The sequence below is a fragment of the Lithobates pipiens genome, unplaced genomic scaffold (assembly GCF_037356315.1).
Source record: "Lithobates pipiens isolate NorthernLeopardFrog02 unplaced genomic scaffold, aLitPip1_a1.2 Scaffold_23, whole genome shotgun sequence".
NCBI lineage: Eukaryota > Metazoa > Chordata > Amphibia > Anura > Ranidae > Lithobates > Lithobates pipiens.
The window spans coordinates 143,674,031-143,700,446 of record NW_027507785.1 but is presented as its reverse complement, the minus strand read 5'-3'; the positions used below and the strand labels follow the sequence as shown (position 1 = coordinate 143,700,446).

Below are 26,416 nucleotides of genomic sequence, written 5' to 3'. Positions count from 1 at the left end.
ATTCTTCACAATCACTCGGCCTGGCCAGGTGGAGAAAAGATTGGGGGCTTTCCTCTCATGTTGGCAGGCTGGATCTAATCCGCTTCAGGTACAGTATAGAATTGGAAGGCAGTCCCCCAGAAAAATTCCTTGCAACGTCATCCCTCCTTCATAACGTGCTGGAAGAAAACGTGATAAACTGCATTCCTCCAAGTCGGAGGAAAGGTGGGTTTTATTCTTCCATATTTCTCAGAAGAAAGCTGTCTGGAAAATATGGTCCCATTCTGAATTTGAAGCAAGCCAGTGTGTTTGTAAGATGCAAAAGATTCAAGATGGAGTCAATCTACACCACCAGTAATCTGCCAACCCCAGGGAATTTCCATGGCTATTCTAGATCTTAAAGATGCCTACCTACATATCCCAATTCAGCCAGAGTCCAGGGAATATCTCAGATTCGTAGTGAAAAAAGTAAAACATTTCTTTATTTCCAGTGCATTTTTCTGACATTTGGATTAGCATCTGCTCTGTGCATATTTACCAAGGTCCTGGCAGAAGTACTGCATGTCCTAAGATCATCTGGGATTTATCTAGATGATCTACTGTTATTCTGCGAAAGTAGTAGAGCAAAATCTAAGCCGAACGATCACATGCCTCCAAGATCTAGGCTAGCTAATAAATTGGGAAAAGTTGCCACTCATCCCTTTACAAAGGATGACCTTTTTGGTGTACATCATAGATTTATCTTTGAATAACATTTTTCTTATGGAGGAAAAGATTCTGCCTCGAACCTTGGCTGTGAACGATCTCTGCTCTAAGCTTGATACAAAACCTGAAGAGGGTCCTTGGTTTTAGGACTGTAGCCATCCTGGTGGTACAGTGGGCCCAGTCTCATATGAGACTACTTAAATTCTTCATGCTTTCAGCCTGGAATGGGATGACGCAGTCTCTTCCAACCCTGGTGAAGATCTCTCTGGAAGTAAAACTCTTTCAAATAGTGGCTAAGACAGGAAAACCTCTTGGCAGGTCAACTTTGGTTGCAAAATCACCGGTTGACCCACCAGTACAGATGCAAGTGCCTGGGGGTGGGGGGTGGACATGTGTGGGCATATGGGCCAAGGAGTCTGGGACAACCAAATGGCCTGCCTCTCCTCCAATGCGAAAGATCTAAGGGCTGTTCAGGAAGCTCTAGGAGCCTTTGGTCCAGCTCATAAAGGAAAACATGTACAAGTTCAGCAGTATAGGTACATTAGGCCTGATGAGTATTTCAAAAGATGTTCTAAGTTGGGTGGAAGTAAATCTGGTGTCCCTAATTGTCGTACACTTAAAAGGAATATTCAATTCGTTGGCAGATTTCTTAAGCAGGAAAGAACTGTTTTGCCGCGTACACACGACCGGACTTTTCGAGGGACTAGGTCCGACAGACTTTCGACAGAGTTCTGACGGAGTTCTGACAGAGTTCTGACGGACTTTCCGAATGAACGGACTTGGCCACACACAATCACACCAAAGTCCGACAGATTCGAACATGATGACGTACGACTGGACTAGAATAAGGAAGTTCATAGCCAGTAGCCAATAGCTGCCCTTGAGCCGTTTTTTGTCCGTCGGACTAGCATACACACGAGCGGATTCTTAGTAGGAACTGGGTCCGGCGGAGTTCTGTCGGAAAAATTTGAAACATGTTCCATTTCTAAAGTCTGTCAGACTTTTGCAAATCAAAAGTCCGCTGCAGCCCACACACAATCGAATGGTCTGCCGGAATCATTCCGTCCGACTTTTGATGTTGAAAAGTCCGGTCGTGTGTACGCGGCATTACAGACGGAATGGTGTTTAAATCAGACTATATTCATGCAGATTGTGGCGAAATGGGGGAATCCTCAGATAGATCTGTTTGCCACAAGAGAGAACAGGAAGGTGGATCTTCTCGCTCTAGATGGACCCACTCAGTTTGGGTCTAGATGACCTATCCCAGCCTTGGGGGAGACAGCCTCGTATATACATTTCCATCATTTGTTTTTATCCCAAAAATCACCAGGAAAATAGGATTCTCAAAGGAAAAAGTCATAATAATTGCCCCCTACTGGCCAAAAGGTCCTAGTTCACAGGGTTGTTAAAACTCAGCATAACGGATCGCTGGAAACTACCCTGCATGCCAGACCTCATCATTAAGGGATAGTGAGTCATTCTGCAATGAACAAAGAAAGAATGAATTACTCCTGCGCTTGTGAAGGTACTAATGGTATAGGGTGGTATTATTTGCAAAGGCGGTGAATTTAACAAATTATAGTGTGTCCCGCTGCCTAAGCTGACCAGGGGTGGCCCAAAAAGAGCCAGGTGAAGGAGAAAAAAATGGAAGGCGCTTGATCTGACGCTTTGATCAAAAGATGTATGCAGTTTGTCATGAAAAATTATAAAAGCATATGCAAATTATCTACGTATTCATAAAAGCAGGTTAACAACATATTCACATTAAAAACTTGTTTTTAAAAACAGGCATGCCCATACAAGGACAAGCGAGTGGTTAGTAGGGAGATGTCACGTTATCTGATGATTACTCCTTAGCTTTGCAGCTATCCTTAGCTTTGCAGCTATCCATGTCCCAGAGATCTATACAGTGTAGAGGAATGTAGTTCATGTGGTTTTATATAAATCTAAACAGATTGTTTCCATGTGCGTGAATCGGTTAAGGCTGTATAGATGTATTGTAGCTTGCAGGCATCAGGAAGCAGATGCTTCAGTGTGTATTCTGAGTGCTGCTTGTCAGAAGGTTGCTGCCAAACAGAGTATAACTGTTTCATTGTATGAGACGTTATGATTCATGCACATGGAAACAATCTGTTTATATTTATATAAAACCACATGAACTACATTCCTCTACACTGTATAGATCGCCTGGACATGGATAGCTGCAAAGCTAAGGAGTAATCATCACGTAACATGTGGCATCTCCCTACTAACCACTCCTTTCATGTTGGTCCATGCTATATATATATATATATATATATATATATATATATATATATATATATATATATATATATATATATATATACACATACATACATACACCTATATATATATATATATCTCTCTTGTGCAGACTTATTATTGTTACTCAAGGCTCTGATGAAGAGGACATCCTCGAAATGTGTTAGCCCACCTTTTGAATGCTTGTCCTTGTATGGGCATGCCTGTTTTTAAAAACAAGTTTTTAATGTGAATATGTTAATCTGCTTTTATGAATACATAGATACTTTGCATATGCTTTTATCATTTTTTTTATGTGAATAAACTGTATACATCTTTTGATTCTGCAATGAGCCAACTTTCTCTTACCAGGCTTCTGAAAGGGAGCTTTTAGGGTGAAAAGTTCTGTCAGAAAAGGTGATAGACACAATTTTCTGTAGCAGAAAATCTTCCACTAACATTGTTTACAATAAGATTTGGAAACGGTTTTGTGGATGGCGTAAAGTTTACAGCTGCTCTGGATTTCCTTCAGGCAGGGGGGGATCTAAATCTAGCACTCGGTACTCTGAGACTTCTGCAGTGTGTAAATGTGCTTTTACTATACAAAGATGCTGTACATAAAAAACTATTACAATATTAGCAGCGCCTAGAGGCGATTCAGTTTGCATTGTGCGCTATATAAGTATTTCATTCATTCATTCATTCATTCAATATTAGGAATACAATACAAAACTGACAGATCTCTATAACAAAATGCCTAGAAAAAGAACAGCCTATGGTCTATAACTAAAAATACATTTAAAAGTTACTCATCTTCTGTTCCTGTATGTTCGTGATCTCCATTGGCAATGATTCTTCTTGGAAACCAGGCTTTGTTCTTCTATCGTGAGTGGCTTCTTTTGATCTTAATGTGTTGCGTTTCTTAAAAATATGATTTTTTAATATTAATCAGACATAGGATACATGAGACAATATTACAATAGTGAGTTGGTCAGATTACTGTCAGTTTTTTGGCTTGTGTAGATTTCTCAAATGAATGCTGTTTTCATACAATCGGGTTAGATACCATTGTTGTATTCAGTTGACAGTTTTTTCAACAGGCTATTGTCTCTAGCTACAGGAAACAAGATATTACTTGTCTGAGATTCTTTCAGATCTCAAACTGAAAGAATGACTGATTACTGTCTTGGTTTGAGTAGACAGTGGTTTACATAGATATCATTGTTGTATTCAATTGACCGTTTTCCACAGTCCGTTGTTTCTACAGCTACAGAAAACAGGTATGTTTTCTGTTTGGTAACTATGATAAACAGCCTGCCAGATTAAATGGGGGATTCAGACATAAGCTAAGACATCATCATCATACTTTGAAGATCAGAAGAAGCCACTCATGATAGAAGAACAGAGCCTGGTCTCCAAGAAGAATCATGCCAATGGAGATCATGAACATACAGGAACAGAAGATAAGTAACTTTTAAATGTATGTGTAGTTATTGACCATAGACTGTTCTTCTAGGCATTTTGCTTGTTATAGATATTTGTCAGTCTTGTATTGTATTCCTAATATTATAATAGTTTTGTATGTACAGCATCTTTGTATAGTAAAAGCACATTTACACACTGTAGAAGTCTCAGCTTCCTTGTTATATGACAGAGTAACCTTGCTAGATAGACGCAAGTAAAACATTACCCTAAAACATTTCTGGTGGCACTGAGTTTAGCTAGGAGGGTTGGTGAGATTCAGGCACTTTCTATTGCCAAACTTTTTTGTATCATTTAGCAAGACAAGATTACCCTTTCACTTGATCCAGCATTCCTTCCCAAAGTAGCTTCAAATTTTGCTTGTTAAAAGACTTTATTGGATTTTAACAGAACAGGGTATAAAACATACATTGAAAATAAATGCATGGTATTCTATACAGGTGTATCAACAGTAACATAAGCACTTAAGTGAAGGTCAAGTCCGATTGAATCATTGGTGCAGGACCGGCCCTACCATGGGTCCCGGGTGGCACTTTAACTACTTAAGGACCGCTTCATGTACATATATGTCGGTACTTTGAAGATGGATATCTCGGTAATGGCGGCCGCTGCAGCCACAACCGAGATATCCCTCTTTACAGGAGGCGGTCCTGTGTGCGATAACTGTTTTCTCCACAGCAGGTTCGCCACGAGATCACCGTTATCGGTGGCGGGAGAGGTGCCACCCCCCTCCCGTCACTCACCCGTGCCCTCCGCCGCTTACTGGAGCCATTGGTAGCGGCGGAGGCGATCGGGTCCTTTCATCTGCTGGGTATGGAGACAAGTGAGGCTAAGATGGCCCCCACTTGTCTCTATACCATAGGAGGGCGGAAGCGACGTCAAAACGTCACTTCCACCCATACCTCTTAAAGGTATATTTTTTTTTCAATGTCATTTTTTCAAATTACATTTTTTTAAACGTATATTGCATTTAAGTCCAAATATGAGATCTGAGGACTTTTTGACCCCAGATGTCATATTTAAGAGGACCTGTCAGGCTTTTTTCTATTACAAGGGATGTTTACATTCCTTGTAATAGGAATAAAAGTGATCCATTTTATTTATTTTTTTTAAAGTGTACAAATAAATAAAATCAAGTAAAATAAATAAGAAAAATAACATTTTAAAACACCCCGTCCCGACGAGCTCACGCACAGAAGCGAGCGCATACGTTAGCGCCCGCATATGAAAACGGCAGTCGAACCACACATGTGCGGTATCGCCACGATCGGTAGAGTGAGAGCAATAATTCTAGCCCTCCTCTGTAACGCAAAACATGCAACCTGTAGAATTTTTTAAATGAAGCTTATGGAGATTTTTGAAGGTAAAAGTTTGACGCCATTCCACAAGCGGGCGCAATTTTGAAACATGACATGTTGGGTATCAATTTACTCGGCATAGCATTATCTTTCACAATATTAAAAATTCGGCTAATTTTACTGTTGTCTTATTTTTTTTATTCAAAAAAGTGGAATTTTTACAAAAAAAAGTGCACTTGTAAGACCGTTGCGCAAATACGGTGTGAAAAAAAGTATTGCAATGACTGCCTTTTCTCTAGGGTGTTAAAAAAAAATATATATAATGTTTGGGGGTACTAACTAATTTTCTAGCAAAAAAAAAACTATTTTAAATATGTAAACTCCAAATCTGAAAAAGAGGCCTGGTCCTTAAGTGGTTAAGAGGGGTGACACCCGGCCCGAGCATGCAGTAACAAGTTGTGAGGAGTACCCACCGGCCACTGCCACTTGGTAGCCGTACCTGTCAGGAGGAGGTCAGATCACAGCAGGGCCGATACTGGTTGCTAGAATCGCTTGCCACCCGGCGTCTAGCAACCAGTGATGTCAGAGGCCGGGGCCACCCCAGCATTCAGAGCACTTAGCCTCCACGCTTAGCCATTTAGCCCCACCCACCTCTTCCATTTTCTTTGCATGGCTCAGAGCCTGAGGGAAGGGAGCACGTCTGAAAAGTTCTGCCTCTGCAGCTCCTTCTGCCTCTGCAGCTCCTTCTGCCTCTGCAGCTCCTTCTGCCTCTGCAGCTCCTTCTGCCTCTGCAGCTCCCTCTGCCTCTGCCTGTGAGCTCCCTCTCCCTCTCCCTCTGAGCTCCCTCTCCCTCTGCCTCTGCCTGTGAGCTCCCTCTCCCTCTGCCTCTGCCTGTGAGCTCCCCCTGCCTTTGCCTGTGAGCTTCCTCGGCCTGTGAGTGTGAGCTGAGCAGCTGTCCACAGTCCACCTGCACAGCACCTGCTGCTGCATGGGGTGTTGCAGCCTGTCACTGTGTCCATGTTCTGGAGGCTCGGAAGTCGGCATTGACCCTCAATTCAGCCACCAGTGAGTTCCCCATAGCAGTATGGTCTGCAGGAGTCCGAACTGTAAGTACGCACATCACAAGTTATGAGAGCCTGAGAGGAACTTGACTCGCCCAGCCCTGATTAACCACTTACAGACCAGAAGAATTTGTCCCTTAATAGCCAGGCCAGGCCATTTTTTGCGATGCGGCACTGCGTTGTTTTAACTGACAATTGTGCAGTCATTCGACACTGTACCCTTTTTTTCCCCCCACAGATAGAGATTTCTTTTGGTGGTATTTGATCACCTCTGCATTTTTTTTATTTTTTGTGCTATAAACAAAAAAGAACGACCAATTTTGAAAAAAAAACAATATTTAGCTTTTTGCTGTAACAAATATCCCCAAATTATAAAAAAAAAAAAAAAAATGAAATTCTTCATTAGTTTAGGGCAATATGTATTGTTCTACATATGTTTGGTAAAAACAAAGCGCAATAAGCGTATATTGATTGGTTTGCACGAAAGTTATAGCGAATAGATTTATGGAATTTTTATTATTTTTTTCACTAGTAATGGCAATCTGCAATTTGTAGCAGGACTGCAACATTGTGGTAGAAAGATAGGACACCTTTGACACTTTATTGTGTTGCTATAAAAATGCACTGATTACTGTGTAAATGTCACTGGCAGGGAAGGGGTTACCATTAGGGGGCAATCAAGGGGTTAAATGTTCCTTGGGAGATATTTCTAAGGGGGGGCGGGTGGGACTTGGAACAGCAGATCTGTCTCTCCTCCCCGTTAGAACGGGGTTCTGTCTGTTTACATCCACAGATCCCCCCCACCCCATTCTTGCTCTCTTGGAAGCAATCGCAGGTGGCTGCCGGCCACGCACATTTGCGCCAATGTCGCGCCAACCCCCTAGCACTTTTAAAGCAGTGGACGTACAATGACAGCAATTCGCCCCATGTGAGTGGTTAAAATGTGACGTAGTGGGGAGTGGACCGTGAGTAGATTTTTCTGAAATTAATGACTGTTTTGCCAATTTTCAGACAGAACTGTAATATATTCTGTATGACAGACTCTCTCGTCATTTTTTTATGCTTTTTGTTGGGTAGATTAAAAAACATTGCTGCAAAAACGCACTACATTTTTTTCTGCAGCTTGTTAAATTAATGCAGTTAATGTTAAATTAATGTTAAATTAACTGTATTGCATTTCTGCACAAAGCACTAAAAAATGTTCAGGTGTGAACCAGGTCCAAGACGTTTAGCAGCAGCATGCTTTTTTTTTTTTTTTGTATCCCCTGTCATAGTGGGGTTAAAAAACCTAAAATTAGCCCTTTATAGTACAAAAAGAGCAGTGAAAGTAATAATATATTATATATATATAATACACCCAGAAGTAGGATATATGGGCATTTTAGCTAGGAGCTAGACATGAAGCTATATGAAGGTTGATCTTTTATATAAACCATTTGAGAACCAGGCCTATTTTTCAAACTTGTTTACACGTTAAAATCAGTTTTTGTTTTTTGCTAGGAAATTACTTGGAATCCCCAAACATTATCTAACCCTAGAGAATAAAATGGCGGTCGTTGCAATACTTTGTCACACCATATTTGCGCAGCGGTCTTGCAAACAAATTTATTTTGGAAAATACACCTTTGAATTAAAAAAATAAGAAAACAGTAAAGTTAGCCCAATGTTTTTTTTTTGTTAATATTGTGAACGATAATCTTAGGCCAATTAAATTGATACCAAACATGTCATGCTTCAAAATTGTGCCCACTCGTTTAGATATGCTGGCGCGACTTTCGTATGTGTTCGCTTCTGCACGTGAGCACGGCGGGACAGGACGCTTTCAATTTTTTTTTTTTTTTTTACACTGCCCCTTTTAAAAAAAATATATATTTTTGAATCACTTTTATTACTGTAATAGAAAAAAAGCATGACAGGACCTCTTTAATGTGAGATCTGGGGGGGGGGAAATGTCCTCTTAAGGCCGTTGGGTGGAAGTTCCATCATCCAACGTCATTGAGTCATGTGGGCCATCATTCCCTCACAATGCCTCTGGCAAAAGGGGAAAGGATCGGATTGTCTCTGCTGAGGGAGACGACTTTTACCTGAAAGTAACGTTTCATAAAATATCGGTGTTATCGCAGCTATTTGCTGCCATAACAATGGTATTCAACGTCAAAATACCGACTTAAGACGGACGGTGCGGAAGTAGTTAAAGTAGTACTAAAAGCTGAGACTTTTTTTTTATAGATATAATATTAAATGTAATGCACAATACTGGTTAAAGTGTACTTTAAATGTAATTGTAATGCCTTATACGGTATTACCTCCAGTCTATCCGCCTTCACCTCCAGATGCTAATCTTCCCTGCAGTCTTTAAAGTGATTTTCTTTTTTTTTGAAACAACAAACAGAGCTGATCCGCCCTATATGCTCACTACGCAAGCTGCGTAGGGGCCCGTCAGCGTGGGGGGGGGGGGGGGCCCAAGGGCAGAACGGCTCTGTTCCCTGAGCTCCAATTTGCTCAGACGATCCCCAGCAGCAGCAATCCCGGGCTCCTCTCACCTGTCACTCAGCCACCCACTGGGCTTTCGGGAGTTATACAGGGATGATGCCCGCAGCTGCAGGCATCATCCCAGTACTGTTGTTTAGAGCGGGCAATTGGCTTTCCAGGGGTAACAACCGATGCAGCTAAAACAGCCCCCCTTTTACTTACCTGAACACATTCTTTCCCACAACATGGACAAGCACACCAGCTTCAGACGGTCTCTCGGGTTCTGATTGTATAGATTGATAGCAGCGGAGAAATTGGCCCACTGCTGTCAATCAAATCCAATGACACTGGGGCAGGGCTGAGTCCTGCTATCTGTGTCAATAGATTCAGCAGCAGGACTTCTGCAACGGTGTACTCCAGATGAGGAGGAGCCAAGAGCGCCACTGAGGGAGCCCAGAAGAGGAGGCAAGTAGGACATGTTTGGTTTTTTATTTTTTTTAAACACTAACCTTTGAATCCCTTAAGGTCCGCCCCATGCAGATATACTCTGGCAGGACAGCGCTCCTGCACGAAATCACATACAGGTGATTGGCTCCCGCTGTGTCCAATCAGCAGGTTCGGCAGATGCGGTGGCTGCCGGGACCTGCTGATCATTCTCAGAAGAGGCAGAATGGTGGTCTGCCTATATAAACAAGGCAGATCACCTTTCTGTGAGAGAAGATGGAGATCCTGTGTTTCTCTAAGTCAAAACACAGAGCTCTGTCTTCCTCCAGTCAAAGTGTGTGGGTGGGGGGGGGTTAGTGAAGTGATGGCTACATTTAACGAGCACAGGTGGCTGTGTTTGGGCATAGGTGGCTGCACTTGATGGGCACAAGTGGCTGCGTTTTGATGGGGGGGGTTCAGTATTTTTTAATTTGTTTGCCCCCCCCCCCCCCCAAAAAAAATTTGAGCACCAGCTGCCACTGGTCAGCACAGAAGACAGTACAAGGAACTTCACAGGGCTTTTTGTCAGCTGGTCAGCTTGTAATCCCTCCTGACCTCCCAGCAGCAGTGTGTGTAAATGTCTGACCCTGTAGTGAACTGCATTAGTGCACTTTTTAAGGGAGTGAGGTTATTTTTAATCAAAGCAGCGTTCCAGTCAATTTTTTGTTTATTAAAAGTCAGCAGCTACAAAAAAAGTGCATCTCCTGACTTTTAATAAACACTCACCTGTCCCACAATCCAGCGACGTGGCCACCCAAACCCTCCATTCTCTCCCCTGCCTGTCCACAACGTTGGTAATACTACTGTGGGCATCCGGCTGTGACAGCTTGCAGCTTCACAGCTGGGTGCTCATGTCTCACTGTGCTGTCCTTCATAGCCGGGCAATCTTTTGGGAACTGTGATGTGTCCCAGAAGATTGCAGGGTGGAAGGTTTCCCTAGGTGGTCCAAGCGGAAGTGGGAGCTCGTCGGTAATCGTGATTCATCGCGGAATTAAATCGAATCGTTGGCCAGATAATCGTAATCGGATTGTGAGACCAGTGAAGATGCACACCCCTATTGATCGCTGTATTAATGTCACTGGTCCCCAAAAAGTGGCATGTCCGTTTTGTCCGCTGCAATGACGCAGTCCTGCCAAAAATCACTGCTTGCTGCCATTACTGGTATAAAAAAAAAAAAAAATGCCATAAACCTATCACATAGTTTGTAGATGCTATTAATTTTGCCCAAACCAATCATTATACCCTCATTGGGATTTTTTTTTACCAACAATATGAAGCAGAAAATATATTGGCCTAAATTGGTGAATAAATTGGATTTCTCTTATATTCACCGACTGACACAGCTCCTCTCTTAGTCATTGGGTTGTAATGCCACCTTTAGGAGAATACTAGGCATATTCTCCTAGGAACCCTGACAGGCCCATTGGTCCATCTTTTTTTTTTTCTGCAGAAGCTTTTCTTTTTGTGCAAGATGATAGATCCTGTGATCTGCTATCAACAGCCGGCTGGGTGACAGGCTGGATACCCTTATCCTTGTAGTCTCCCCAGCCTGGCCATCGAGCATGTGCAGACCAGAGCCTCGAACTGGGTCGGTTATGACGAACCTCAGCTCCAGAAGTGGTTGGTGAGCTTTAATGCTCCAGGGCACACATATGACCAGGCTACTGATGTCTGCGTCAGTGTGCCGAGGCCAGCAACCACCCTGTACTGATCAGAGTGGGTCTGTAATGGAATGTCTCCCAGCTCTCCCTGCTTTGGTGGGGCTGAGTAGCTGGGCATTCCCTGGGAGGTCAATTTGGGGGTCCCTCACCTCCCTCTCTTCTCTCCCTGTCCCTATCTTCCCTCTCCCCCTCCCTGTGGGGGATGCTGCGTGTGGCTGATTAGCGGTGTTTGTGTCCTGTACAGGGGCTCTCCGTGGGGGGGCTGCGCTGGCTGGCTGTGCCCTGAGTCCTGTTTGTCATGTCCCTGGGGGTGCCTGTGATCTTTGCAGCGCTGATCACCGCCATTTTTTAACTCTGTCCCTCATGGTTTGTGTCAGCGCCCGTCTAGGTATGGGCAAGGGAAAGCATGCTCTCCTGTGCTTCGGTGGCCATTTTCCTTGTGATTTATCCTTATACTGGATGCCGGTGGCCATTTTCTAGAAGCCTGAACACGTTTTTTTCAGCTTGCTCTAGCAGCAGCATGTGTCCCTGTACTCCGGCGGCCATTTTCCCAGTGTTTTATGTTTTTTGCAGGACGCTGGGCGGCCATTTCCTTTGAGCTTGAGCACATTGCAGAGCGGTTTCAGCGCCATTAGCAGCAGCTTCAGCTGACACACAGTGGATTCTTCTGCACCTGGCAGCCAACAGGGACCACAGGCACTACTGGCTGGATAGCGCAGAACCTTTCAGGGTGGTGAGTCCTGCTGGAAAGAGCCCCTCAGCCAGAAGCAGTTAGGAGGGTGGGACCGTCACTTTCCTAACTCCCCTTCAGGTGGCAGACAGGGTAGGGTCAGCATGGCTTAATAAACTGGTGTTTCTTCCCCCGACATCCAGGCAATTGCAACCGGTTCGCCTGCTGAATGCGCAGTGCCTTTGGACACCTTGTCGGCAGTCCTCAATTTGTTCATTGCCAAGATGGAGGCGGTGGGCACAAAGGTGCTACCTCCCCCCCGTCCTCTGGGAAGAGCTCTGACGCAGACTCTGGCCCTGCTGAGGCTGGTGACCCCTGTTCTGTCATTTCAGATGGCGCTGACCAGGACCGTTCGGACAGTGAGAATGAGTCCCTGTCTGGGTCCAAGCGTGACAAATCACTTGTTGGAGCTCTTATCACAGCTGTCCATGATACCCTGAAGATTCAGGATCCCTCTGCTGCTGTAGCGGTCCCTTTTGGGTCCCGTAAGCCAGCCCGTTCAACTAAGGTGTTCCCTTATCTGACTTATCTTGACTAGTTCATTTACAAGGAATGGGGTCGCCCGCAACGGACCTTTTTCGGTCCTCAAATACATGGAGGTGCATTACCCTTTTGAGGAGAGCCTTCTCAAAAAGTGCTCGGCCCCTCCGGTTGTGGACACCCCAGTATCCAGGTTAAACAAAGTAACCACGATCCCGGTAGAGGGGACTCCTGCATTTAGGGACCCCATGGACAGGAAGGCCAAGGCAGTGGCTCGTTCCTTGTTTATGGTGGTGGAGTCAGCCATGCGACCAGTACTGGCATCTGCACTTGTGTCGTAGACACTAACTGGGCAAAACTGTTGCGCTGCGAATTGGGTGAACAGGCTTCTCCTGTCTGCATGGAACTAGCAGTCCAACAAGTGCAAGGCCTTAAGTACGTTTGTGACATGCCCCTGAATACTCTTCCCCTGCTATCCAGGGCTTCAGTGTCAGCAGTGGTGCTGTGGTGCCTGATTTGGTTGAAATGCTGGTCTGCTGACCAGGCATCCAAGAAAGCCCTGACGGATCTTCCCTTTCTTGGTGACCGGCTCTTTGGAGCCTCTTTAGATGACATTATTAAAAATGCCACAGGTGGTAAGAGTACACTACTCCCACAGGCCAGGAAGGCTAAGGAGCCACACCGTAGGCAAGGGCCCTCCTTTTCCGCTCACAAACGGCTTTTTCGTCCGCCCGGAGCATCGACAAAACGTCCCCAGCCCGACAGGACGACCACGGAAGGACAGAAACGTCCCTGGAACCGCAAGCCTAACAAGCCTGTGAACAAAAGTGCTACCGCATGAAGGTTTGCCCCCACCCATGACTCGAGAGGGGGGTCGCCTTTGGGAGTTTGCAGCCCGGTGGTCCTCTTGACTGTCCGAACAATTGGTCTGCAATCTGATTTCCTATGGCTATAAGATAGAGTTCCTCTCTTGGCCGCAAAACAGATTCTTCCCCTCCAGAATACCCCTTCTCCCGGTGGGAGGCCCTCTTGGGAGTAGTAAGGGACCTGCTGAATCATGGGGTGATTATACCTGTTCCCGAATCGGAACCTTTCCAGGGGTTTTACTCAAACCTGTTTGTATTTCCCAAGGAAGGTGTACGGCTGAACTTGGATCTAAAAGCCCTCAATCACTTTGTGAAAGTGCAGAGGTTCAGAATGGAATCAGTTCGCTCAGTAGTCACTGCACTCCATCAAGGGGACTCCCTGGCATCCTTAGACATCCAGGATGCGTACCTGCACATACCCATATGCCTCCGGCATCAAACGTTTCTGCGGTTTGCAGTCGGGGAAGCCCGCTACCAGTTTGTGGCGCTCCCTTTTGGCCTGGCATCAGCCCCCCAAGTCTTTACCAAGGTGTTGGTGTGGCAACTTGGGATCGCGATCGTGCGATACCTAGACGATCTCCTCCTGAGAGCAGAATTAGAAGAGGATGTTGCGATCACCATGCAGACCCTGCAATAATTTGGGTGGCTGTTGAACCTAAAAAATGGTCCAACAGTCACCAAATGAACCGCAAGTGGTAGTCGCTACGCTTCTGCATGCGAGTTCTGGGACTCATGGTGGCCTCCTTCGAGGCAGTACCGTATGCCCAGTTACACACCAGAGTTCTGCAGAAAGATATTTTGACAAAGTGAGACAAATCTCTGTTGTGCCTGGATCGACAGATCCAGGTGAGCCAGTTAGTCAGAGATTCCCTGATCTGGTGGCTGAGATCCCCGGTGCTTCAGTCCGGGAAGTTGTTCCTGCCTCTGAAATGTACGGTGATCACAACAGACGCCAGTCTATCATGCTGGGATGGAGTGATGGGGGTTCACTCGGCTCAGGGGCTCTGGTCGACGGAGGAATCCAAGTTGCCTATCAGTCTGCTCGAACTAAGAGTGATCAGGCTATGCCTCTCCACATGGTCTATGAGACTGCAAGGGCGTCCGATCAGGATCCAGTCAGACAACACCACTGCAGTGACATACGTCAATCACCAAGGAGAAACAAGAAGCTCAGCTGCCGCACGGGAGGTCACTCATATACTAAGGTGGGCAGAGCGACATGTACCGGCCCTGTTGCCCATTTACATCCTGGGAGTGAAGAACTGGCAGACGGACTGAGTCCCCAGATGCTGGACCCAGGATAATGGGCGTTGCATCCGGAGGTTTTCATGCTACTGTGCCTGTGGTGGGGCACACCAGACGTGGATCTTCTGGCCTCACGACTCAATCAGAAGGTGCCGAGATTCATGTCCAGGACAAGAGATCCGTGGGCAGATGCGTCAGCTGCGCTGGTGGCTCCATGGGATCAGTACCAGCTGATCTATGCCTTTCCTCCACTAAAACTGTTACCATGTCTGCTTTGCAGAGTGGAAGTCGAGGGGATCCCAGTAATTCTGGTTGCCCCGGATTGGCCTCACCGTCCTTGGTATGCAGACCTAGTGCGCCTGGTGGCGGACGCCCCATGGCGACTGCCATTGCGAGAGTACCTTCTGTCTCAAGGTCCGATCCTTCACTCTGCTTTACCATCGATGGCTTTAACGGCCTGGCTATTGAGAGCCAGGTGTTGAGGTACCAGGGTCTGGCGGACTCGATGATCCCAACTATGTTGAGAGCATGGAAATCTTCCTCTCGGAAGATATATCATCGTACCTGGAAGGCCTAAATCTCCATGTTTGAGGAGAAAGGATGGCATCCGCGCTCCTTTTCTATATCCAGGATCCTGTTGTTTCTCCAGCAAGGGGTGGACCAGAAATTAGCGTTTAGCACCATTAAAGGACAAATATCAGCCTTAGCTGTCTTCTTTCAATGACCTCTGGCGTCTCGCTCACTAGTGAGTACTTTTGTCCAAGGGGTGCAACATGTCCCTCCAGTGCGTCCACCGTTACCCCAGTGTGATCTGAACCTGGTGTTATCGGTGCTTCAAAACCGCCATTTGAAAATATCAGGGAGATTCCCCTGTTGACCCTTTCCCAGAAAGTGGTCTTTCTAGTGGCCATCACATCGGCCAGGAGGGTTTCGGAACTGGCGGGTTTGTCCTGCAAGTCGCCCTATCTGGTTATCCACAAGGATAAGGTGGCGTTGCGTCTGCGACCATCTTTTCTGCCAAAAGTGGTCTCGGCATTTCACATCAATGAGGACATTGTGTTACCATCCTTGTGTCCTAAGCCGACACATCCTAAGGAGGTGGCCCTTCACGGGCTCTAAAAGTGTATTTGTCTGCCGCGGCTCCCTTCCGGAAGTCAGACTCACTGTTTGTTTCAGTGGCTGGTCCAAAGAAAGGCATGGCGGTCTTGTCGGCCACCATTTCCAGGTGGATCAGACAGATTGTAGTACAAGCCTACACCTTGAAGGGGCAGGTGCCCCCCTTTCCGATCACGGCCCACTCCACAAGGGCGGTCCAGAACGTCTTGGGCCTTCCGACATCAAGCGTCTGTCGCTCAAGTGCGTAAAGAGGTGACCTGGTCATCTGTCCACACGATTACCAAGTTCTAAAAGTAGACGTCAGTGCATCGCTGATGCCTGTTTTGGCCGCAAAGTTTTGCAGGCGGCTGTATAGTTGCACTTGTGTGTGCAATTTTCCCTTTTTTCCTGTTTTTTTGGATAAAAAACGCAGTACCTTTGAGTTAATGCACTGTTGCATTAGTTACCGCAGTTTCTGGAGCCGTTGAAGGTAGTTGAGGTGTAGTTTTGTTGTGTTTTTTTTTCACGCACTGTTGTTTTTGTGGGTAAAGTTACACTAGTTGCCATTTGCCATGGTGGATGAAGTTTTTATGCTGTTTTCCCACCCCTCGTTTGGCACTGCTTGGGGATGTCCCAATGGCTAAGAGAGGAGCTGTGTCAGTCGGTGATATAAGAGAAAATAGGATTTTTTGTACTCACCGTAAAATCCTTTTCTCTGTAATTCACCGACTGACACAACACCTGTCCCTCCTGTTTTTTCTTTACGTTATACTGCTTGTTGACGAACTGATGACTGCGTGGCAGGCTGGGGGGTTGTTACCTAATGGACTGCCCCTTGGGTGAAACTGGAAAGTTCTGTTTTACATAACATGTAATGCATAGTATTCTCCTAAAGGTGGCGTAACCACCCAATGGCTACGAGAGGAGCTGTGTCAGTCGGTGAATTACAGAGAAAAGGATTTTACATTGAGTACAAAAATCCTATTTTTTTACACTTTTTTTTTACTGGGTATTTTTTATAGCAATTTTTTTTTTAAAAATGGTTGGACTTTTTTGTTTATAGTGCAAAAAATAAAAACCGCAAAGGTGATCAGTTACCACCAAAAGAAAGCTATATTTGTGAGGGGAAAATGACATACTGTACATTTTATTTGTGTACCGCGTCGCACGACTGCACAATTGTCAGTTAAAGTAACGCAGTGCCGTATTGCAAGAAATGGCCTGGTTATGAAGGAGGTAAACCTTCCAGGCTGGGCTGAAGTGCTTAAGGTAACGAGATCCTTTTTGTTTTGTTAGAGTAACAGTAACAAGTATCAAAGTTGGGGTAGTTTAGCACTTTGAAGAATGGTTCATGATATTCAAAAAGTAAAGTAAACATATTATGGTTTATTTAATGCATTCAGAGTATTAAAATGTTAATTTTGGGTAGATGGCAGGTAATATCCTCTAATAAGAGTAAAAATAAATGTTTACATGTAATATGCAATGCTTGATTTGCAGGTAAGAGAACAGGTAAGAGAACAAAGTGTGTTGTCACATTAACACAAATTATGTGAAAACCTACCAGGGAATCTTGTGTAATGACTCTTTACCGTTAACATATTTTAAAAGAGACAGGCCTGTGTCCCAGGAATAAAAGCATAAAAGCATCTTCCATTTGTTTTCTCAGTGGACATTAAATTGAGCTTAAGAACCGTGACCGCCTAAACTCTGGGCATTATATGTATATACTTTCATCCTTGCATTACATACCTGTGACTCCTGCACTGTATTGTACATTACACACTCCTTCACTATTTTATCTGGTTGCTAATCAGTCCCTGACTATTTAAAAAAAGTCTCCTTTAAGGTAGGCTCAGATCAGTGGCGGCTGGTGAAGTTTTAAGATGGAGGGGCGCTAGACCACGCCCACCCTTTTGACCCATCCCACTTCTCATAAGCCCCACCCATTATAGAATCCACCAACTCCGTCCCCTGTAGTACATCATATACAAGGCTCTACATTATACACAGGGCTCTGTACATCATATACCAGGCTCTACATTATACACCAGGTTCTAATGACACATCAATATGTCTGACAGCCCAGCCACACTCCTCGTTCACCAGAGAAAAAAAAAACAGGAAACACAAAAAAGGTGCTCGGGAAACAGCAATAGGCAGAGGTCACCGCAGACAATGAAGTACAAGAAAGCCTAATAAAATAAAACAAATACAGTCATCACATTTAGTGACTGCAATAATGCAATATCTTACATGTTTTCCTTTAGTGGTGGGATCAGAGGGATGGTGATGATCAGAGACAGAAGGATGGAGGTGGGGTGGGGAGTTGGATCAGTGGTGGGTGGGATGGGATCAGGGACAGAGGGATGGATCAGGTACAGAGGGGTGGATCAGGGACAGAGAGATGGTGGGTGGGATGGACCAGGGACAGAGAGATGGTAGGTGTGATGGATCAGGGACAGAAGGACGGTGGGATGGATCAGGGACAGAGAGATGGTGGGTGGGATGGACCAGGGACAGAGAGATGGTAGGTGGGATGGATCAGGGACAGAAGGACGGTGGGATGGATCAGGGACAGAGAGATGGTGGGTGGGATGGATCAGGGAGAGAAGAAGGAAGGTGGGATGGATCAGGGACAGAAGGACGGTGGGATGGATCAGGGACAGAGAGATGGTGGGTGAGATGGATCAGGGAGAGAAGGACGGTGGGATGGATCAGGGACAGAGAGATGGTGGGTGGGAGGGATCAGGGACAGAGATATGGTTGGTGGGATGGATCAGGGACAGAGAGATGGTGGGTGGGATGGACCAGGGACAGAGAGATGGTAGGTGGGATGGATCAGGGACAGAAGGATGGTGGGTGGGTGGGATGGATCAGGGACAGAGAGCTGGTGGGTGGGATGAATCAGGGACAGAGGGATGGTGGGTGGGTGGGTGGGATGGATCAGGGATCAGGGACAGAGAGCTGGTGGGTGGGATGAATCAGGGACAGAGAGCTGGTGGGTGGGATGGATCAGGGATCAGGGACAGAGAGATGGTGGTTGGGATGAATCAGGGACAGAGGGATGGGTGGGTGGGGGGAGGCTTCATATGGGCTGTGTGTTTCACAAGAACCTCCACTGGTATAGACTACATTAAAAGGCTAAACATTTTGAACTGGCATACAAATTGTTCTTTAGGTTTAAAGGCAGGAGAAATTGGCTTAAAGCTCACAAAAAAAATCAAAGGCAGTGAGCAAATCTTCAATATTACATATCGATAAAGATTTACTACTACATACTAAAGGGACAGAAGTCATCAGATGATACACAGAATGCAAGCACGATGCGGAGAATATTTAGCAACTACTAAAAAGGCTTCTATTGAAACCACAGCTACAGGAGGTAAAGCTGAACAGCAACCACGACCATGCAGACATAGCAGCGGGACCTAGGCATTCACATCCAGATGCAATACACTGTCAGGGTTTGATGAGTATATTTTAGTGAAGCAGTGGGGAACTTTTGCTAAAGGTAATGTTAAAACACTGGAAGGAGTGTTGGTTTCCGAATGGCCAACAAGTGCCTATACTAGATGTCACTGTCTGCAGTAGACAGGCTTTTGGAGAGATTCAGGTCTGACTGCCAAACCGAGACACAGCAAAACCAGTGGAGATAATAGAAGTGCTGATCGTCAGTGCTGCCCGTGTGAAGCCTCCCCCTCCATCCATCCTGTAGCTCTGCCCCCCTCCTGTGGATTTCCAGCAATGCATCGCCATCTACCTTGTTGTTTCATAGTGCAGCAGCAGTTCACATTCCTCTGCTCCTCCGCTCGGCGCACTGATCCGACAGGGGAAGACCGGAAGTGACGGCTAACTGGTCTGTCACTCAAACCCATAGCATAGTAAACCTATGGGCACCGGGCGGATGCAGATCGGCATTTGTAGTTGCGCCACAAGGCGGGTTAAAACCCCGCAAATGAAGCGCCGCGTCTGCAATCTTGTGATTGCGTTGACGTGGCGCTTCACATAGTGCACTGTGTCCAGCGCTGCACTGTGTCCGGCGCTCATACACAGTGCACTTAAGGACTTTTTTTCATTTTTTTTTTTTTTAAAGGGCCATTTAAAAAAAAAAAAATATTTTTTTTTTCAAGTTTTTTTTTTTTGTGACTGCCTGGAGGGGGGGCGGCGCCCGGGCGCCCCCTATGGACGGGCCGCCACTGGCTCAGATAGTGTTAGCTCTCCGACCATTATCGGTGTACATAAAATCATATGTAAAGGAAGCATTGTTTTGGATAGCGTGACAGCTATCCAAAACCAGGTTGGGAAAACTTATGATGCCATAACTGCAGTTATGGAGGATGGTACTTTAACAGGAGCAGCTTGTGTCAAAACACTGGCAGAATGCAGAGGAATTACAAGGAATATATGTCATTTAAAATTTCTTTATGGTCTAGTGTTGTGACATGATGTACTTTTCCATGTAAATATTGTAAGCAAAAGATTCGTGTTTATATTTCTGCAGCAGTTCAACTTCAAATGCCAAAATCAATCCTCCAGATTTATTGATCAGATGGGGATTTTTAAAAAGGTTTTGAAAAGTGCAGAAGAGATGGCAGATATTGAGCCGGCTTTTCACTTTACAGAAGTTCTGGATCGATGCAGAAGAACCCATTTTGACTATGAGGCAGAGGATGAAAGCGCCAGTGGTCCTAAACAGATGAAAGTACTTTTTTTTTTTTTTTCCTCTCCATGTTCTAGACTCTGCTATCCAGTCACCACTGGAAGTACATTTTTTACAGCTCTATGAACACAGCAATGTCTTTGGGGTGCTCTATAACATTCCCAAACTCAAGGAAGCAATACCTAAAGACCTTCTACAGCAGTGCAAAAAATTGGAAAGTGTTTTGTCAAATAACATGCGGGATATAGATTCAAATGATCTCAACGATGAACTGAAAGTCCTGTCAAAATATGTCCCTGCAGACTTGTCGCCAAAAAGGAGTATATCTGCACAATCAATCTTGACTACCCTCTTTACAAATGCCTTCATTGCTCTGCGTATACTTAACAGTACACTCCCTGTGACCATTGCTAGTGGAGAGTGAAGCTTCTCAAAGCTGAGGCTAATAAAAACATACTTGCGCTCCACAATGATATAAGTTGATTGGCCTGGCGACCATATCATTTGAACATGAATTGGCCCAAACTGTACACCTGAAGGTAGCAGTGTCTTTAAAAGAAGACACGGAAAGCACCATTTTGATCTGATATGTAGTTGATTGCAATATTGTTTTCTGTCCACAACAAACTGTTTTGCCATATAATAGAACAGGGGAAGGCAACCTTTTAGTAGTACTGTGCCAAAACAAGATGTTGGAGTCTCTCCAGAGCCCAAGAAGGCAAATAAAGCACTGATTGATAGTTGATTGATATATAGTTGAGTGCAATATTATTATTATTGTCAGTTTATGACCAACTGTTTTGCAATATATGTTCACCATTTAAGCTATTTATATAAATAAAGCTGTATAAAACAAAATAATACTGGAGTTTGTGGTTTGGATTTGAACATAATGGTATGTCATATAATTTTGCATACGGACAAGGTACTGTTGAATGTAAATTTGATTTTCTGTTAAGTTTATTTTTAATTATCATGATATAAAATAATGAATGTGGGCACCTTTTGCTGGGAGTGTTTTTTTTTTTTTTTTGTTTTTTTAAGGGTGGTGGAGATTGGGTTTAGGTGCAGTATTTCAATCTTGGACCCAGGCAGCCTTGGGCAGGTCCTGCATTGGGGGTACATTAACCACAAAGTAAAAACCCAGGCATTTAAAGTAGGGCAAAGTATCCTATAATGGTTCTAACTGTAGGAGTATAGGAGTCTAAACCATAAGCAATCCGGTGGCTTGACCAGTGGTGTATTTATGGTTTAGTCGGGATAGGAACAAGGACCTCTATAGGCGAATACATCATGTGCTGAAAGGGCCGGAGCCTCACCCCTCCAGATCTACATTTTATCCTGCTGCTTGTTCTACTTATTGCAACATTAAAATTAATATTTTTGGTACAAAGCGTGTTAAAGTTAAGTCTTTTTTTCTTTTTTTTTTTGCATATTTTTCATTTTTCTCATAATGTATCAGTAATTTAAAGTTCTTACTGATTTAAAATAACAGATCTACCCTAAGGCTCGGTTCACACTGCAGCGATGGATGCGGGAACCCTGCCAATCCACTGCGGGTTCCTGCATCGCATGTCTCATGGCGGAAGTTCACACTGCCGTATGCAAACTACTAGGAGTGTCAATTGAAAGTTACTGATGCCCTCAAATCCGTTTGCCTATCACATGGCGAACTGCAAATTCAGACAGGAATCAAAGTGAACACCCATGTGATCAGTTTCTACTGTGGCCCAAAAAAGGGTCCTGTGCGAGTTAGTCCCGGACGCGATGCAAAGTCAGCCATACTATCTGTATGGCTGAAATCGCATCACACAGAGATTGCATGTGATTTGCAGTGCGGTGCAAATCACAACTGATGTTGGGCGTGGCACCAGTGGGAACCAGCTCAAACCACATATTTTTAACAGTAAATCCTTAAAGATAAAAATGTATATATGTGCTTTATAATAAAATATATTTTCCAACAAATTTAAAATAGAAACTTTGAAAAGGAGATGAAACTCTAGTGCTTATACAGATTTAAATGAATGGATTAAGTAGTAAAATAAGATTATGTCTAGGTTAATTAAGGCTTAACTAACTCCCTGTGCACACAAACACCTCTGTCCGCTGCAGCTTTCTCATTCAAGGGAACAGAGATAAGACATTACTTTTGTTTTGGTTTAGAAGTGTTACACTGAATGCTCACTGAGTGCCAGTTCACAGGGGCTGCTTCAAAGTTATCTGATTCTGAAGCCGCCCTGCACAGCTCGACCTCAGCGCAGCTTGCAGATGACTTCTTTAATAGAAGTCAATGCAAGCCGCTCCGATGTTGCCCAAAAATAGTAAGGAACCTTTTTGTCTAAGTCGGAGCGACTTGAGTCGCTCCTATTAGGTTCCATTTCACTGCATAGAGCATGACTTGGCAGGCTGACAAGTCGCCTGAGAGGTCGCCCCTGTGTGAACTGGCACTAGGATTGCCAGAGTGATCATTCAGTGAGGAAGACTTCAGCTCATGTTTATACAGACACTGGTCTCACAGAGCTGTGCACAGAAGCCAGGCAAATAAATAAACTGAGCAGGGGGAGATAAAAAAAAAATGCAGGATGTACATGAGACGCCCTGTGTACCGGGGGGGTTATGGACGTGTTTAAGACGCCAAAGCTATAAGTCGCAATTGCCACCATTACTAGTTAAAAATAAATTAAATTCCATAAATGCCATAAATATATCCCATGGTTTGTGAACACTATAACTTTTGCATAAACTAATCAATATACGCTTATTGTGAATTTATTTTTTTTTACTAAAAATTTGTAGCAGAATTGGCCTAAGTTGAGGAAGAAACTTTATCTTTTTATTGGATGTGCTTTATATCAGAAAGTAAAAAAGTTTTTTTTCTCTATCGTTCACTGACTGACACAGCTCCATTATTCTTGATTCTTGTTATTACGCACCTTCAGGGGAGCACATGTACACGTGAAACAAAAAACAGAACTTTATAGTTCCGCCCAGGGCACGGTCCCTCCAGTAACAACCCCTCAGCCTGCGTTCTGCAGCTTCAGTTTTTTTCTGCCTAGTGAAGGGAATGGACCTAGGAACCCTGCGGGACCGTCAGTCCTGGGATTTTTTTTTTTGAGTTTGCCTTTTGTACAAGATTTTTGGATCCTGTGATCTACTATCGGTCAGGGTGGTGAGTCCTGCGGTGGGGGCCCCTCAGTCTGCAGCAGCTAGGAGGGTGGGACTGTGCACCTGTCCTAAGTCCCCAAAATTGGCAGATGGTGTTTCTTCCCCTGAACTCCCGGCAATTGCAACTGGCTCATCTGCACACAGTGCAGTGCCTTTGGACGCTTTGTTAGCCGTACTTGATACATTCGTTGCCAGATGGAGGCGGTGTGCAGGCGCAAAGGTGGTAAAAAGCGGTCCCGCCCCCCGTCCTCCGGAGGAGAGCTCTGACGCAGACTCGGTCCCCGCAGAGACTGGTGGCCCCTGCTCTGTCGTTTCAGATGATGCTGACCAGGACTGATCGGACAGTGAGGATGAATCCACGTCCAGGTCCACGCATGACAAAGTGCTAGTTGGAGCACTTATCACAGCCGATACCCTGAAATTTCAGGATACAGCAGACCCTTTTGCTGAAGTAGAGGTCCCTTTTGGGTCCCGTAAGCCAGCCCGTGCACCTAAGGTGTTTCCGTATCTGACTTATTTTGATAAATTCATATGCAAGGAATGGGGAAGACCACAACGGGCCTTTTCAGAAGGCCGAGGCAGTGGTCCGCTCCTTGTTTACGGTTGTGGGGTCAGCCTTGCGACCAGTACTGGCCTCAGCACTTGTGTCACAGACACTGAGTGGGCAAAACTTTTGCACCGCGAGTTGGGTGAGCAACCTGGCCTCCCTGTCTGCGTGGAACTAGCAGATCAGTTAGTGCAAGGCCTTAAGTACGTTTGTGACGGGGCCCTGGATAGGTTCCCTCTGTTATACAGGGCTTCAGTGTCAGCATTGGTACTCAGTTGCCTGATTTGGCTTAAATGCTGGTCTGCGGACCAAGCATCTAAGAAAGCCCTGACGGATCTACCCTTCCTTGGTGAGCGGCTCTTTGGAGCCTTGTTGGACGATATCATTAAGAATGCCACAGGGGGAAAGAGTACTTTACTCCCGCAGACCAGGAACACTAAGGAGCCATGCCGCAGGCAAGGGCCCTCATTTTCCGCTCAAAAGAGGCTTTTCCGTCTGCCCGGGTCTTCGGCTAAACACTCCCAGCCCGGCTGGACGACCTCTGAGGGACGGAAGCGTCCCTGGAACCGCAAGCTTAACAAGCCTGCCAGCGAAAGTGCTACCACATGAAGGTTTGCCCCGCCCGTCTATTGGGTGGGTGGTTGCCTTTGTTAGTTTTCAGCCCGGTGGGCCTCTCGGCTGTCTGACCAATGGTTCTGCGTACTGATTTCCTCTGGCTACAAGATGGTTCCTCTCTCGGCCACCAAACAGATTCTTCCCCTCCAGCATACCCTTACTCCCGGCTCGCCGGGAAGCCCTAATGGGGGTGGTAAGGGACCTGCTAAGTCGCGGGTGATAGTGCCTGTTCCGAAGTCAGAAAGGTTCCAAGGGTTCTATTCCAATCTGTTTGTAGTCCCCAAAAAGGAAGGGGTATCTCCAATCTTGGACCTGACAGCCCTCAGTTGCTTTGTAAAAGTACAGAGGTTCAGAATGGAATCAGTTTGCTCTGTGGTCGCTGCACTCTATCAAGGGGATTCACTGGTATCTTAGGACATCCAGGATGCGTACCTGCACATATCCATAATCCTCCAGCATCAGAGGTTTCTGCGTTTTGCATTTGGGGAAGCCCATTACCAGTTTGTGGCTCTCCCCTTTGGCTTGGCATCAGCTCCCCGAGTCTTTACCAAGATATTGGCTCCAATTTTGGCGTTGTTGGACAACGTGGGATCGCGATCGTAGGCTACCTAGACTATCTCCTCCTGAGAGCATTTTCCACCTCAGAATTGGAGGAGGATGTGGTGATCACCATGCAAACCCTGCAGGATTTTGGGTGGCTGTTGAACCTGAAGAAGTCGGTGCTTATACCGACTCAGATTCAGGTGAGCCAGCCAGTCAAGGACTCCCTGCTCTGATGGCTGAGGTCCCCGTCACTTCAGTCCGGGAAATGGTTCCTACCTCTACACTGGACAGTGATCACAATGGACGCCAACCTGACCTGCTAGGGTGGAGTACTGGGAGTACAGTCGACCCAGGGCCTTTGGTCAGGGAGGAATCCAAGTTGATGATCAATGTGCTTCAACTTTGAGCGATCGGGCTATGCCTCTCCACATGGTCGATGAGACTTTGAGGGCGTACAGTCAGGATCCAGTCAGACAACGCCACGGTGGTGGCGTATGCCAACCATCAAGGAGGAACAAGAAGCTTTGCTGGAGCACGGGAGGTCGCTCACATTCTTCAGTGGACAGAGCAACATGTACCGGCCCTATCGGCCATTTACATCCTGGGAGTGGAAAACTGGCAGGCGGACTACTTAAGTCACCAGGTGCTGGACCCAGGAGAGTGGTCATTGCATCCAGAGGAGTTCAGGCTACTGTGCCTGCGATGGGGCACACCAGACGTCTACCATCTGGCGTCCCGTCTCAATCGGAAGGTGCCGAGATTCGTATCCAGGACAAGAGATCCTTGGGCAGACGCGCTGGTGGCTCCGTGGGATCAGTACTGACTGATCTATGCCTTTCCTCCACAAAAGCTACTACCACATCAGAGTGGAAGCCGAGTGGATTCCAGTAATTGATTGCCCCAGATTGGCCTTGGTGCCCCTGGTACGCTGACCTTGTACGCCTGGTTGCGGATGCTCCCTGGCGACTACTGATGCAAGAAGACCTTCTGTCTCAAGGTCCAATTCTTCATCCTGCTTTAACACCACTGGTTTTAACAGCATCGCTGTTGAAAGCCAGGTG

At 45.6% G+C, this 26,416-nt stretch overlaps 1 protein-coding gene across 9 annotated transcripts in view; it reads left to right on the top strand.

The window, feature by feature from the left end:
* POLDIP3 (DNA polymerase delta interacting protein 3) overlaps positions 1–26,416 on the top strand; it is a 606,971-nt gene that overhangs the window by 484,717 nt on the left and 95,838 nt on the right. The window contains exon 9 of one of the 9 annotated variants that reach the window (XM_077452457.1): positions 20,324–21,289. The exons of the other annotated variants lie outside the window; for them this stretch is intronic. Within the exon in view, the coding sequence (XP_077308583.1) occupies positions 20,324–20,367 (44 nt within the window). The 3' untranslated portion in view covers positions 20,368–21,289. Of the gene's footprint in view, positions 1–20,323; positions 21,290–26,416 lie in introns of those variants that run through there. 9 annotated transcript variants of the gene reach the window in all.